General features: G+C 40.1%; 1 protein-coding gene across 1 annotated transcript; it reads right to left on the bottom strand.

The window, feature by feature from the left end:
- Window positions 1-850: 850 nt before the first annotated feature.
- On the bottom strand, window positions 851-13,327 carry nop14 (NOP14 nucleolar protein homolog (yeast)). Its single transcript, XM_033646150.2, has 19 exons — window positions 13,156-13,327; window positions 12,516-12,698; window positions 10,680-10,814; window positions 10,321-10,462; window positions 9,875-10,017; window positions 7,636-7,767; window positions 7,393-7,515; window positions 7,143-7,274; window positions 6,691-7,021; window positions 6,455-6,585; window positions 6,257-6,342; window positions 6,008-6,143; window positions 5,466-5,567; window positions 4,902-5,055; window positions 4,663-4,822; window positions 2,397-2,544; window positions 1,716-1,834; window positions 1,425-1,580; window positions 851-1,336 (listed from the first exon to the last, which is right to left on the bottom strand). Exons 2-19 carry the CDS (start codon window positions 12,696-12,698, stop codon window positions 1,240-1,242), a joined length of 2,610 nt encoding a protein of 869 aa, XP_033502041.1. The 5' UTR covers window positions 13,156-13,327; the 3' UTR covers window positions 851-1,239.
- Window positions 13,328-15,206: the final 1,879 nt, after the last annotated feature.

Raw genomic sequence — 15,206 nt, 5'->3', positions numbered from 1 at the left:
TCACATAAAGGTTTATAACATCTCAAGGGTTTCACCGATCACCACGCAACTTTGTAGGCATATGACCACACATAATCTGAGGGGACCACTCCATTATTGACCCCATCAAACAAAATGGGGGCGCTAGAGAGCTAATTTCTTATCTAGGCCTAACCGCCATATCAATTTTTACTAAACTTGGTAGATATGTAGAACAGGACGCCTCAAGGTGACTGGAGAAATTTAACTCGAATTGGCAACTGGGTGGCGCTATAACAACAGAAAAATGCTTAAAAATGGCTAAAATGCGACCGATCGCTGTGGCTCCCCCTGTGGCCAAATGTTTTTTTTCCTTCTAATTTTTGGTATGACTAAGTCATGGTATGGTATGCTGTACATAATCACATAAACTGTCAGTGTGTCACTCTGTCAGTCAGTCATTCTGTCCCACATTTTTCTACTCACTGACGTGGTCAATCTATGTGAAACAGCATTGAGGCATTGAGGATTGGCATAGGTAGAAGGTGACAAAGCTACCAATGGGTATGGACTAGTTATTATTATTATTATTATTATTATTATTATTATTATTATTATTATTATGACCACCTCCTTCTCCTGATTCCATTTTAATCTTTCCTCACACATCCCTGCTCTCTTTTAATAGGTCTGTTTGGCTGCAGTTTAACTCTCACATGAAAACAATAAAGTAAAGCTTCAGTTTTTTCCTCCCTCTGAAGACACTCACTGAATAATCCATGTTTTACATACCATAGCATCTGACTGAAACTATTTTTTATTTCTCTTATGGTGGGAATAACTGAATCTCACTTGACTGAGCATGACTGGAAACACACGTGCATTGTTGATGTAAAGCAAGAGAACAGAAAGATACTGTCATTTATTGTTTTCTGTATTCATTACATCATTATAGTGATGGATTCTAGTTGGAAAAAAAAAGAAACCAAGTCTCTGCTGCTGTGTCGACTGACACTTCCAACATCAGTATCTGACCGTCCCATCAAACGCCTACATCATAATATCTGACAACTTGGTGTGCATTTGACAGCTATTTGTCAAACAGTATAAAATGGATGTTGTAACAAGGACTTATCCTATCTCATGATGAAAAAATAATCCAGAGGGTACAAAAGAGTTCCACAGATTTCAGCCTTGTGTAGGCTGTTATCCACATCTGGATGAAAGATGTCCTTTTGAAAGAGGAGACATGATGAAGGTAAGTGACTGAGATCCTGTATTTCACTTCCTCTTCCTCTTCTTCAGAGCCTTCCACTCTCCCTCCTGAGTGGCCAAGCTGCCAAAGAGTTCCTTCACCTTCCTCTTTCTCTCTGCATCTCTGAAACACAGAACATGTAACAAGTGAGAGGCTTTGTCAAAGAAACATTCTGGCTGACATCCACAGGGACACTGTGTGTTCTCCGTACCTGTTCATGACCTCGTTGAGCTTTTCTCTGGCCAGGAAGCGCGTGTCCTTCCTGATCTCCCTCAGAGCCCCCTTGAACTCCTTCTTGTACTTGTGCTTCAGTCGCTCCTTCTCTTTCTCCTCTCTGGTGCTGCCACGCTTCTTTCCATAGTCCAACCTGAAAAATATCAAAGAAGTAAAGGAGATATTTAAACCAGTTGCACTACCAAGCATATCTGCATGCTTTCTCTCAGCTTCTTGATGAAATAATACATTTTTACAGACACATGTATTTCACTGGAATATCACTTACACTTCAACAATCTTTGGTGTGAGCAGCTTCAGGGGAATTGGCTTCTTCTTCTCTAAAACCAGCCGACTGTGCGTCACGGGAGCGCTGCTGATGGTCTCAAGGACATCACGGCAAAGCTCCTACAACAAAACATTTTTTTTTTTTTTTGCTACAGTTCTTTTTAATATAAATTTTTAGGCAACACATGGATCAGCAGAAGTTTTAATGCTCATTTCTGGACAAGTAAATGTACATAGGTAAATACCTCTATACATGGAGAGATAGAGAGATAGTAATAGTGATAATATGAAAAAAAGAAAAGTTAAAAATATAATAATAATATAAATAAATATAAATAATAATAATAATAATAATAATAATAATAACAACAACAACAATAATGTAAAAAAGGAAATACAAATGAATAAATTAAGATAAAATAACATAAAATACAAAGATGTTAAAAGTGGTACAAAAAACTCCAAATAAAAATTAATGAATAAAAAATAAAATTAAAAAATAACATTTACAGTAAAAAATTAACAATAAAGGATAGAAATAAAAAAGAGAAAATTAGCAATACCACACTTTTTTAAAATTGTTTTTTCTTTACAAAAAAACAATGAAGAAGAAACTAACAATAAGATATTTTGAGAGACAGAGAGAAAAAGAGAAAGACCTCCATTTATCTTTGGCACTAACCTGTAAAAGCTCCGGTAATGTTTGGGCTGAAAGGTGTTTGGAAAGCAGCGTTCTGATTGACTGGATGATGTATGTGAAGGACATAAGGTCTTTGTAGAGTAGGCAGCACCTCTTCACCAGGTCCAGGCAAGTGGACAGACACATCAACCTGCAGAGAGAATGTCGACGATCATCTCAGTTTCATAGTTTGAAATTTGTCTCATAGTTTGCCTCCCTTTTCCTGACCTCAACAACACAACAATTACACCCACAGCACTCAATATAGCAAAGGACACAGATCACCTTCAAAATACAGTGCCTCGTTGAAAACTATGTAAAGATGCGTATATATTAAATATATGTGGGAATATATTTAGGGGCACTAGAGCCATGCCACAACTGTATCTCGATATCTACAAGAACTCTGGACAAATGGCTTGTGCTCCTGATAGTATAAGATGTAAACACTAATGGCGTCCTCCTCGGCTGAGCTGTAACGTTAGCTCAGTGGGGCTATGTGAGCTAGCCGTGGATACATACTTCCTTCTGTGCAGTGATACAGTTGGAGGTGTAGTTTGCTAGACAGAAAATAGTTTCTACATGAAACTGCTTACAACAAGGTCTGTAAATTAGACACATTGAGATATCTGTTGAGTTATTTTAAATGTATTATTTTGGTGCTTTGAGCATTACAAGCCAAAGTGCCATCTAGTTCTATTATATTCAAGAGAAGGCAGACATCTCTACAGCTGATATCTCTAACACAACTCAGACCAAAACAATATAGACTGATAAATAGCACTACAGGTAAGATGAAAATTATGTAGTTTTTATTTTGGGGTGAACTGTCCCTTTAATGATGACTTACGGAGTAGGTATTTAGACTTGCTGCAAGCCTCAGTCTGAGTCATTAGGAAATAAAATACTTAATCACAACTGCTGCTTTAAAAGGAAAACATTGAATAAATTACTTATTATACACAAAAAATGCTTTGTGAAGTTTATTCTTCGTGACTCACAGGTTTATTTATTTTTCTTTGACAAATATAGCAAATAAATTAAATTAACGTCTCTCCAACATAAATCACTCCGACTCAAAGGTGGTTTATCGCATGTTATAAATCTTAATTTTAGCTGAGTAGAAATAGAAATGTATATTCTCACAAACTGCGCACCATCATGGTCCGTTGAAGCCTGCTTGCAAGCTTTGCTTTGTGCCCACACACCAGCTGCCGTGTGAAAACACGCTGGCGACTCATCAGAATCACACAAGTGGATGTATCAGCTCAGAGCCGTGCAGTCTGTACAGGTAAACACGGTATGATGGCTTATCTTTCATATCCGTGTGTTAATAAGGACCCTCATCACTCATTAATTCCTTTTTAGCACCACAAGACATGCTTATATTTTATAAAACATACAGCAACAGGTTAAAGAACAGATCTGCATGAGGGCATGTTTCTGTGCTTCAATTTTGTTTTTTTCTTTTTACAAAAGAACAAATGAGTTTGTCTTTTATTTCACTCATATAAAAGATAATTAATCAGTCGAACTTCCTGTCTTGCCGTTTCATTTCTTTGGTGGTCATATTCTGGTCCAAAGCAAACATGAGAAGCTGCGTGAAGACAACACATTTTCTCACACTTCATCTCCCTCCCTCTCTTCCTACTGGGCCTATAATTGTCTCTGGGCAAGTGCTCGCTCCTGTTATTACATGGTGTTGTTACATGCTACGCTCTGACTGGCCAATTAAGGCAGTCTGATATCTGTTGTTTTGTAAATGCCATGTCTCTGGTGGTCAGCTGTATGTACAGAGGGGGCATACAAACAACATCTGTGGAGAATTTTGGTTTTAATTCTTAACAATTAAAGATGTATCAGCTCCCTTTAAACATTCCTCCTGTCCATACAGGCTGTGCAGACATCACTTCCTAATGTTTCTCCAATGGAGAAGATGAAGGTCAAATCTACAGACCTTGTTCAGTAAGTGCAGCTGAAGCTTACATGAAACCTTCTGAGACAAATCAAGGAGGGATCTTTCAAAGTTATGCTTTTTTAGTAGAAAATTATGTACCTTTATGGACAACTCTCACCATGTTACTTTGGTGTCTTGTGGCCAAAAGTTGCTGTTCCTTGGTTACTACTGACAGAGGTTTTCCTTGTTGTGGTTGCAAGTTATATAATAGATGAGCTATGATTAGGAATTTTGTCTACTGATTGCAATAACATTGAACAAGTCTATGAGTCCAGAGGTTTGACTAGCTTCTAGATTCCCCTCCCCTCCTACCTGTGGTGATCTCTGTCAAGGTCATTTTTGAGTTCCAGGTGTTGGGTTGCAGACAGTGGAAGACTCTTCTTGCTCCAGCTCTTGCAGGACTCGGAGTCTGACAACAGCAGCAGATCACAGCACTTCCCTGACGGCCTAAACGGTGGCACCATGGTGTAATCTGCAACACAATGTCAAAGTCTGTCAGCTCTGCGTCACCTTATGAATTCTGGCACTAAAATATATGTTAGTAAACCTACCTAGAGATGTCTTGTCCTGCACGGCCAGATGCAGCGTTCCAGCCAGGAAGTTGATGAGCTCGGGCAGGAAGCGCTTTGAAAAAGAGACGTACTCCACGGCCAGACTGCACAGCACTAAACCTGATGTCACGTCCTGTAATGACCTCACTGGACACTAAGGACGTTCAGATCACAAAGATACACACAGATATGAATCCACTCATCCAGTAACATTGATTTTGTGGTTGACATTTATGTCAACATAACTGCCATGTAAACACCACGTATAAATGTGTTTCAGCTGCAGCGCTGGAAAGAAAACAACAGTGCAACATCATACAGCCGTTGTGCCCTGAAAAAAACTTCGAATGAATAACTGAAAATGTTTGAGGTGTGTATATGAAAAGCCTTTTCTTATCTGGAGAAAATCCACACACACAAAAAAAAGACTAATGAGAGGAGGAGGGCTGGTTTCAAACAGAATAAGAGATAGCAAAATCCCATTAGAGGCAAGAACAGTCAGAAAAGTACAAAGACAGCCATAACGACACAGACAATAACAAACACGCCGAAGACTGTGTGTACCTTGGTGAGAGCCTGGCTGATGTAAAGCAGCGCTGGAGTGGTGACTGGGTGTCTGAAGTCTGAGGTTGGAAACAGCAGGGCTGTCACCTTCAGGTAGATGAGCTTGAGACACAGAAACAAACGTACTGTAGCTGCGTTCATCGACAAGGCGAATCATTTTACATTCTCTCTGTTGTGTTCCAGGTTAAAACAGTGATTTTACGAAGGTATATCTGTCTTTCTATATTTAAATATGTGTATTAAGATATATTGGTATGTATATATCTGTATACGTGTGTACATATGTATGAATTTTTAGGCATACATGCAATAAGCTTTTGTACCAGGTAGACTGAGTGGTTCCAAAAGCCCCTTTGTTTTCATATAATTCAGAATGAACTTCTTTTTAATTTTTAAAACTTGTCTTATTATTATTATTATTATTATTATTATTAGTAGTAGTATATTTTGCTTCATTGTGTGAAATTTAAAACCTTTAAAATCCTGATCCACCCTGGTGAACATTGAACATGTTTACAGTATTCACAGCTGATAATCCATACCATGTCTAGTGCTGGGAAGGCAACATGCCCTTTGACCTCAAGCGCCTCCTCCATGCTATGACCAGCGTCTCTGAGGATGTTCTGCATGGCCTTACAGGCTGCGTCTGGAAACATCTGGCACAAAGTGTACACCTCTCTGTAATGAGAGAGAAGAGAATAACTGTACAGTAATGATCTGATATGTTTCAGGGTCTGAATGTTTGAACCAGGAGGTGAAACCTGAGAGAGAAAGCCACTTTTTGAACGCACGGTATGAGCTTATCTATGGTGGTGAGTTGAGGAGGACTCCTGCTGGCCAGCTCTCCAATGTACTCCAACAGGAAGCCAAACAGTTTCTGAGATAGAGAGAGAATACTCTATGTTCATATGGCACTGACACAAGCTACAACTGGCTACAGACACAGAGGCACCACACTCATTAACAGAACAGCTTATTCCATGTTTTACCTGCAGTTTGAGTTTATTGCCTGCAGCCAAACTAGGATGGTTGCTTTTCTGTGTCCTGGCCACGATGATGCGCTGGTTGTCAGGGGTGTGGCCTTGGAGCAGATCTTTCAGGTCGTTGTAGCTCTCCGGAGCTACAAGAGGAGGAAACACAGTTTAAATCTGGGTCAAATTAATGTCTGATTTTAATAACATGGGTCCTGACTACAGTTTGTACATTTGTGTATGTGTGTAGTTACCAGTAAATGTGTACGGGAGCTCTGCTTTAGCTGCCTCCTGCTGGGCCTTTATCTCCTCTTTGCTCAGACTCTTGTTAGGTTTGGCACTTGTTTCTTCGTCCTCCTCTTTTCCCTCCTCGTGATCGCTTTCTTGCTCAGACTCCAGGTCTGAGTGACCATCTTCTTCTTCTTCACTGCTGCCCTCACCCGCCTCCTCCTCCTCCTCCTCCCCCTCCTCTTCATCTCCACCTTCCCCCTCCGCCTCCGAATCCTCCTCCACATCACTCTCTCCCTCTGCTTCATCGTCGTCATTTTCTTCCTCAGACCCCTCTTCAAGGTTCCATTTTCCATCCTGGACACACAAAAGAAATTCAGGACAGAATTTACATGCTAATCCACAAAAAAAAAACAAAAAAAAACAGAAATAAACCAGCTCTTTAATAAACGCATGCTGCATACTGCATGTCACTTACCTGATAAGACAGGGTCTTCTTGTCGTCCTTGTCCAGGATGAAGCCATCATTGAGGTCATCAGCAGACATGTGGATCTGACTCTGTGAACTCTCACCGACTTCTTCTCCCATCATCCTCCTCAGACGGTCAGCCTGGAGACAGCACAGAGCAAATCTACTGTCACACAGAGCATTAAAATATTTGATGATGACAAGACATTGTTTGCATTGAGATAAAAGAGTTTAACAGCCGCCCTGCGCTGTGACATACCTCTAGTTTCTGCAGCTTCTCTCTCTCCTCTCGAGCGATCTCCTCTGGGGTTTTCAGCTTCTCTGAGGGCTGAGCCTTCATCTCAAAGCCGAGCTCTCTCACCATCATATCATACTTTTCCGGCTGAAGCGCACAGAGTAAGCAGAAGACGACAAAGAAATATCAGGCTCCGTCTTTGGTGAATGAAAAGGACACAGCAGAAAAACAACATTTTGTTCAATGATTTGTGAGATGCGACCTTACCTTGGGCTTCTCCTCCTCAACACGGTCAGCTTTGGGAATCTTTTTCACCATCAGAGCCTGGATGCTCTTCCACTCCTGATCCAGCTTCTCCGTCAGCTCCTGTGCCTCCTCTTTCTGCACCTGGCGTTCCCGCTGAAAAAGTGATACAAATTTAAGAAGTTAATCACCTGGACCACAAGACACATCTCCCTGAAAATATCACTATGATTATAAGTCAGCAAAAAGACAACATCCTGAAAGGATAAGGCTGGAAGTGTTTAATATTTGTGTTACAAAAACAAACAATGTGTTAGTACTTTCTGACCTCCCCCACCTATCTGTGGAAATCAGCCATAAACCCATTGGTCTCTACTGAGGACACAAATCTTTAAACAAAAAGAGGTCACAAATACTTACTTTATGTTCTTGGAAATGTTAAATTATTTCCTTAAACAGACATATTACCATTCATACTCAGAATGCAATATTGCAGAAGAATGGGTTACAACTCAGGAACTGTACTGTGTGCAAGGTGTGATATAAGAGGTTGCCAGATCGTGATATATCGTGGGAGTCTGCCCTTTAAGACGTATCTTATCCTTTCCATGTGTAGTGTGCTAGTTAGGTCACGTAGCCACAAATTGTAGGCTGGAACTGTTGACTGTTTCCATGACAATAGTAATAGCTTTTTTTGCTGTAATGATACAGTAGGAGAGGAATTTTTGTTGGGCAATGGAGAGTTGTCTTAATGCTTCAGATACACCCAGAATGATTAATATAGGTTCTGGTTCTAGTGAAATATTAATAATTTCTGAGATGCCGTTGAAGACATCGGACCAAAAAGATGCAACCTTAGGGCACAGGACAAAGCTGTGAGAAAGCGTTGCTTCTGAGGTTTGACATGCATCACAAGCTGGTGACACATTTGGATATATGTCGTGTATTTTGGCCTTGGAGTAGAGGAGTCTGTATAGTGTTTTAAATTGTATAAGACAGTGTCTGCCGTTGTTTGAGCATTTGTGTATGTGTTGGAGACCTTTTTCCCAAATGTCATCTAACATTTGAATACCTATTTCGTTTTCTCCAATTGGCTTTGTAACTTTCAGAAGATGAAGAGACTAATGAATGTAGGGTGTCATATAAGGTAGATGATTAAGTTATCTCGATTTGGTGGCGTTTTAAGACAGCTGAATTTAGAATCCTATTAGATGTTGTCGTATGTAATCTCAAATCTGCAAGTGCCTGAAAAAAATTACTGTTTGAAAGACTGAACTTCTTTTGCAGCTGTACAAAGGTGGCGAATGTACCTTCTATATGTAGATCTTTGATACTTTGTATTCCTAAGTCTCTCCATTTACAGGAGGTTTTATCTAAAATGGATAAACTGAAGTTACTCAAACAGGAGTAAATAGTGTATTTGTTCGGGACTGCTTTCAGCTGCGGATGTGGTGCACTAGGAGTATTTGCAGCAGCAGGATGGTGTATGTGGGATTGATTGAAGATAAATTACAATAGCTGTGTTCAGTAATGGAGGAACAAGTAATCCAGTGGAATCGCTGGTGTTTCTAGACAACAATGGAGCTCTATGACACAAAGGAATAAAATGTGTCCACATAATTTCTCTGGCAGAAAAGCACTGGCAGGGTGCTTCATCCAAGCGCTAAGCACTTTTCTGATGAAGCACTGCACGTGGGTTTTGTTTCTAAGACTTCTGACATTAACATTAGCTAGGTAGCTAACGTAACACTATGTTAACAAAGGGTTGAACACACAGCTAACAACAAGCTTGCAATGCACATGGTGATAAAAGCAAACACCAAAAGGACAGGCTTCTCTCAGTTGTTACAATTTCTGACTAACGTACAGCTAAAGAAGCGACAGCGACGACACCAGCGCCTTTTTGAAAAGTTCTTAGATTTCAATTACAAACACTGCCACACAAAAATGTCGGGGCACTCTAAAAAACACAATGGATGCAGTGCTTTTTCTGTTGTTCTTGGAAACAAGTGAAAAAAGATGAAGGCTACTAGCGAAAAACACTGTGTGGACACTCAGGCTAGGCACAGACAATACTTGCTAGTGAGAGAAACTCATTGTTGTTTTTGTTTTCTATGGGATTTGCTCACAACAAGAAAATGTTGGATATCACCAGACCTTTCCTTTAATGACTAATAATTCCATATGGTGACAACGCAGTTCACTTGTTGGCATATATGTCCATGTTTAACAGAGTGAGTCAGATCAGAGTTTGCTGGCTCACCTTTTCCTGCTTGGACTTCTGGATGAGCTCTTCAATCAGCTCCTGTCTGGACTTGACTCTCTGGCCTCCTTCCTCCTCCTGCTCCCCTGATGTCTTCTTTCTGAGGAGACCTCCTCCTCCGAAGTGGGCGGCCGTCAGCTCAGCTATATGAAAGAGAGGAATAGTGTCGTTATAATGTACTAGCTCAGTCAACTATAAGACTTATCAAATCTAGTTGTGGGCTGGAGATGATAAAACCCCCACCTAAAAAGCCACCACCTTCATGGGTTTTGCATTTCAATAATATAAAGTTGGTAAATTCATGATTTACCAGTGTTTAGTTTTTCCAGACCTTGGTAAGCTTGACTGAAGGATTACACATGAACAAACTGATGCTGAATATTTATAAGATTTATCAAGCATACGAAGCTCTGTTCATCTGATGTTCGGGCACTAGCACTACTCACCTGACAAAAGGCCTTTCTCCTCTGTTTCATCATCGCTATTTACACTGTCGTTGAATTTCTCGATCTCAGCCAGCGACTGGCCGTAGTGAGTCAGCTCCTCCTCCTCGTTCAGGTTGTACACATCCTTCTTATCATGGATACGCTGAAAGATAAAGTAAACACTGTGAGAGTTGCTGATTGACATTTTCAGTAACAAATAAGTCATGTAACATTTCAGAGGGCCAAAGTAGGAACAAACTGGTCCTTAGATAGTGAAATTACTAAATGTTTTCATATCTGTACACTCGGTTTATTTAGTGTAAATGCATGTCAGGTCTTGGTGTCTGATGTGTCCTGACACAAGTCATTGTATCACTGACCTGTCTCTCCATGGCGAACCTCTTCAGGATTTTGTCCTCTGGTGCCATCTTGGTGTCGTACTCCCCAAAGCGTCTGTCAATAAATTTGCTGGACTTGCCCTTCTGTTTGTATTCCTTCAGGAGGGTTTCTTTTCTCTACATGTCAAAAAAAAAATCAATAATTGCACATGATTTCTGTCCACTTCTTCTCAGACAACAGAAACAAACACAAGCGCTCACACCTCCCAGGCAACTACAAAAACATTGATTCTGTTGCCGTTAAGTGCAACAGTCAGCATTATAAATCCCGTGTTTATATACATATACATACAAAATCATAAATTCTAGATTTATATTCTACTCTTATCACTCTTACCCACTTTAACTTTCTGATCATGGTACTCTTTGTCCTTACACAGCTCTCAGTTTCTCCTGCAGAAAATCCCTCTCCCAGCATGATACTGTGAGCACCAGGCTTCACAGCACAGATAGTGAGAAATGGATAATGAGCTGTGACCCATGGCTGCCAGATACAGTGCGACACTAGAAGAGTTATCTTTTATTTTTTATTTAATCAGATAGCAGAATGTTTTATGTTTTTATTTTCAGAGCCTGCTTCCTTTCTTTATTGTGCTGTGTGGCCAATTTACACTGACATTTCCCACTTCTGTGACATCTATTTGCAGCCGCAGTTCTCTGGGTGTTTGGTCAGTTTGGTCAAAGAACCAGGTGCCATTTTCACAAAGAATCCTAATGCTATATGTGTCTCCTGACAGGCTGAGATAGGGGGAACTCAGAAAAATAAGGGACACGTCAGTCTTAAGTTTAGGATGACATTTGTGGTCTAACAGTAATTCATAGAGAATTTTAGAGCCAAAATCAGTCAGCTGCTGCCTGGTACGCCCCTCATCACTTCAGCCTTCTGTAAAATTACAGTGATTATGAAGTTTAAAAAAAAAAAACAAAGTACAATTTGATGGCAGCTGAGTTAATAAGGATCCAATTGGCTCATCAAGAAAATAAAGCAATCCTTACAGATGGTTGGCACAGCATTTTTGTATGTAGGAAATCTATATTAACTTAAAATATCTCAGCTGTCAAATGTATTCATCAAATCCAAAATGTGCTCTTCAGACTCTATGTTGTCTGACAGTTCATAAAGTGTACATTAAATAATTACTATTTGCAACACATAAATTACTAAGCTGATAATAAGCTAATAATCAATATGCTTTCTTGGCACAAACTGGATAATTCCCTAAAATTGGTGATACATGTAGAATAATCAGCCTACAGTAGCAAAATATGAAGATTTTTGGGGTCAACTGGAAAATTTCAGCATGCAGATTAGGTTCCATGCCACAAACAAATCTATCAAACAATTCAATATTTTAATTTTTCTTCATCTACGAAACATTTCAGTTGATAAAAAAAATGACGTTTCTTAATGAAATCTATCTGTATCTTATTTCACATGCTCCTGTGTATTGTTAAATGTTTTATACTCACCTGTTTGGTGATTAAATTCATTCAGCAACAACACTAAATTGTCAAGACCAGTAATTTTGATTAAGCATCTAAAATTGTGAATTTATTGTCTTCAGATTGTACCAAACAGCATCCAGTGTTACTGTTTTCAATCAATAAACCTTTAATGTGTCACATGAAATCACACAAGGTACAACTTTAGTGCACCTTACAGGAGAACATAAGGTAGCCTAAAAGTGCAAGTAAAGATGTTTGTGCATTAAATGATTTTAAAAATGAAGGATAGCAGAAATGCTTTGGCTGTGTAAAAGCTTGCAGAGAGAGAAGTTGATGAAGGTGCAGGATCAACAACATGAGATTCCCTCTTACCTTATTAATGGCTTTGGATCGAGACACACCAGGCAGACCCACGTCATGCTTGGATTTCCTCCCCAGAATATCAAACTTCTTCCTGTTAATTTTCACCTCGAAAGGGTTGTTTTTGATCTCAGTGGAGGTCTTGGTTTTGCGGACCTTGTCTGCAAGGCTCCTCTTCTTAGGTGCCTTCCCCATCTGTAACACAGCAGTGGAGTGATCGAGCTAACATCACTGACAGTACACACTTCATCAGCCTATCTACATCTGAGAGACTGAGGGAGTCTTGTTTGAGAGACTGAGGGAGTCTTGTTTGCACTGTTGTTACAATACATGAATTAAATGGGCACTGACTAACATGACATTTTTGCTGCTGTGGTGCAAATTAACTTCCCTCGTGCATCAGTAATTCTGAGTGTCTTAATTTTACTCGGGCTAACATTAGCTAGCAGTTAGCTTTGAGCGCATTTTAGGTCAACACTGACATAAATGTGTATATGTAAAGTACTCATGAATCCAAAAGTATCAAATGTAGCGAAAATGACCATTATCTGTCAAATTACAAAAACTGGAGCTACTTTAAAGCTATTTAGCTTCAATACGAGTCGTCAACAGTTTGTAAACAAACTGATATTGTCACGCAGACGCAGCTTACCTTTCAGTCGCCTTGAGGAGTCGATTTATTAAATCCAGGCGGAATGAAACATGGGACACTGAGGCTCTGTTAACTCTGAGTTTAATAAATAACAGTTTAATATTTCACTATCCACGTTGTTTCACTGGTTTTCCATTTCCAGCGTGCAAAAGTCTGAGGTCAAAGTTCAAAACAAAGAAGATGCAAGAGCTACTTCCGGTTTAAAATTCCCCACAGCGCCTCTAGCGTTGAAAAGAAATGCGTTCTCCAAAATAAAGGTACAGACTACACAGAAAACTGGGTACATGTTTTGTGTCCGTTGTTGGGTTTTGATATGTTTTTGTGATGTTATATGTCCCTGTGCTTTTATTTGAAACTTTTCTGCCCATCTTGACCCCCTGACATAAGAAATATTGCATCTCAAAAACACACAGACAAACTGAAGTATATCGCTATTAATTCTGCTTACAGTGCTGCTCACCTCGTGATAGCTTGGTCACAGCTGCGTTTTCACGTTTTTGTAAAGCAAAATATAGACTTTAAAAAAAACAAAACGAAGAAAAACGGCCTAGATGGCATCTCTACATATTACAGTGACTTATGAGAAGATTAACTTAATTACTCCAACAAAATCACCCCATAAGCCAATCTACCAATAAATAAATAAATAAATATTTTAACTAGAAACACATTAATGGCGACGTCACATACTCAGGATCCATAAATATTTATTTACTGTTTGTACAGTAAGGGGACAGTAATAATAAAATTTATATAGGCTATTTTAATATGATATATTTTAATGCTAAAGTAGTAATCAGTTCTGATATAAATGGTCCAAGAGGCCATATATATATATATATATACACTGAACAAAAATATAAATGCAACACTTCTGTTTTTGCTCCCATTTTTCATGAGCTGAACTCAAAGATCTAAAACATTTTCTATACACACAAAAGACCATTTCAATCAAATATTGTTCACAAATCTGTCTAAATCTGTGTTAGTGAGCACTTCTCCTTTGCCGAGATAATCCATCCCACCTCACAGGTGTGGCATATCAAGATGCTGATTAGACAGCATGATTATTGCACAGGTGTGCCTTAGGCTGGCCCCAATAAAAGGCCACTCTAAAATGTTCAGTTTTATCACACAGCACAATGCCACAGATGTCGCAAGTTTTGAGGGAGCGTGCAAGTGGCATGCTGACTGCAGGAATGTCCACCAGAGCTGTTGCCCGTGAATTGAATGTTCATTTCTCTACCATAAGCCGTCTCCAAAGGAGTTTCAGACAATTTGGCAGGACATCCAACTGGCCTCACAACCGCAGACCACGTGTAACCACACCAGCCCAGGACCTCCACATCCAGCATGTTCACCTCCAAGATCGTCTGAGACCAGCCACCCGGACAGCTGCCGCAATGTCGGTTTGCATAACCAAAGAATTTCTGCACAAACTGTCAGAAACCGTCTCAGGGAAGCTCATCTTCATGCTCGTCGTCCTCATCGGGGTCTCGACCTGACTGAAGTTTGTTGTCATAACCGACTTGAGTGGGCAAATGCTCACATTCGATGGCGTCTGGCACATCGGAGAGGTGTTCTCTTCATGGATGAATCCCGGTTTTCACTGTTCAGGGCAGATGGCAGACAGCGTGTGTGGCGTCGTGTGGGTGAGCGGTTTGCTGATGTCAACGTTGTGGATCGAGTGGCCCATGGTGGCGGTGGGGTTATGGTATGGGTAGGTGCATGTTATGGACAACGAACACAGGTGTATTTTATTGATGGCATTTTGAATGCACAGAGATACTGTGATGAGATCCTGAGGCCCATTGTTGTGCCATTCATCCACGACCATCACCTCATGTTGCAGCATGATAATGCACGGCCCCGTGTTGCATGGATCAGTACACAGTTCCTGGAAGCTGAAAACATCCCAGTTCTTGCATGGCCAGCATACTCACCGGACATGTCACCCATTGAGCATGTTTGGGATGCTCTGGATCGGCGTATACGACAGTGTGTTCCAGTTCCTGCCAATATCCAGCAACTTGGCACAGCCATTGAAGAGG

Source organism: Epinephelus lanceolatus, chromosome 19 (assembly GCF_041903045.1).
Source record: "Epinephelus lanceolatus isolate andai-2023 chromosome 19, ASM4190304v1, whole genome shotgun sequence".
Taxonomy (NCBI): Eukaryota; Metazoa; Chordata; class Actinopteri; order Perciformes; family Serranidae; genus Epinephelus; species Epinephelus lanceolatus.
This window is presented reverse-complemented; position numbering and strand designations above follow the sequence as displayed.

Coding starts and splice junctions, on each gene's coding strand:
- nop14 (XM_033646150.2), bottom strand. CDS start 12,698: ATGGGGAAGGCACCTAAGAAGAGGAGCCTTGCAGACAAGGTCCGCAAA. Junction 7,275..7,392: donor AGAAGCTGCAGAAACTAGAG/GTATGTCACAGC, acceptor TGCTGTCTCCAG/GCTGACCGTCTGAGGAGGAT. Junction 6,343..6,454: donor GCAATAAACTCAAACTGCAG/GTAAAACATGGA, acceptor TCTCTATCTCAG/AAACTGTTTGGCTTCCTGTT.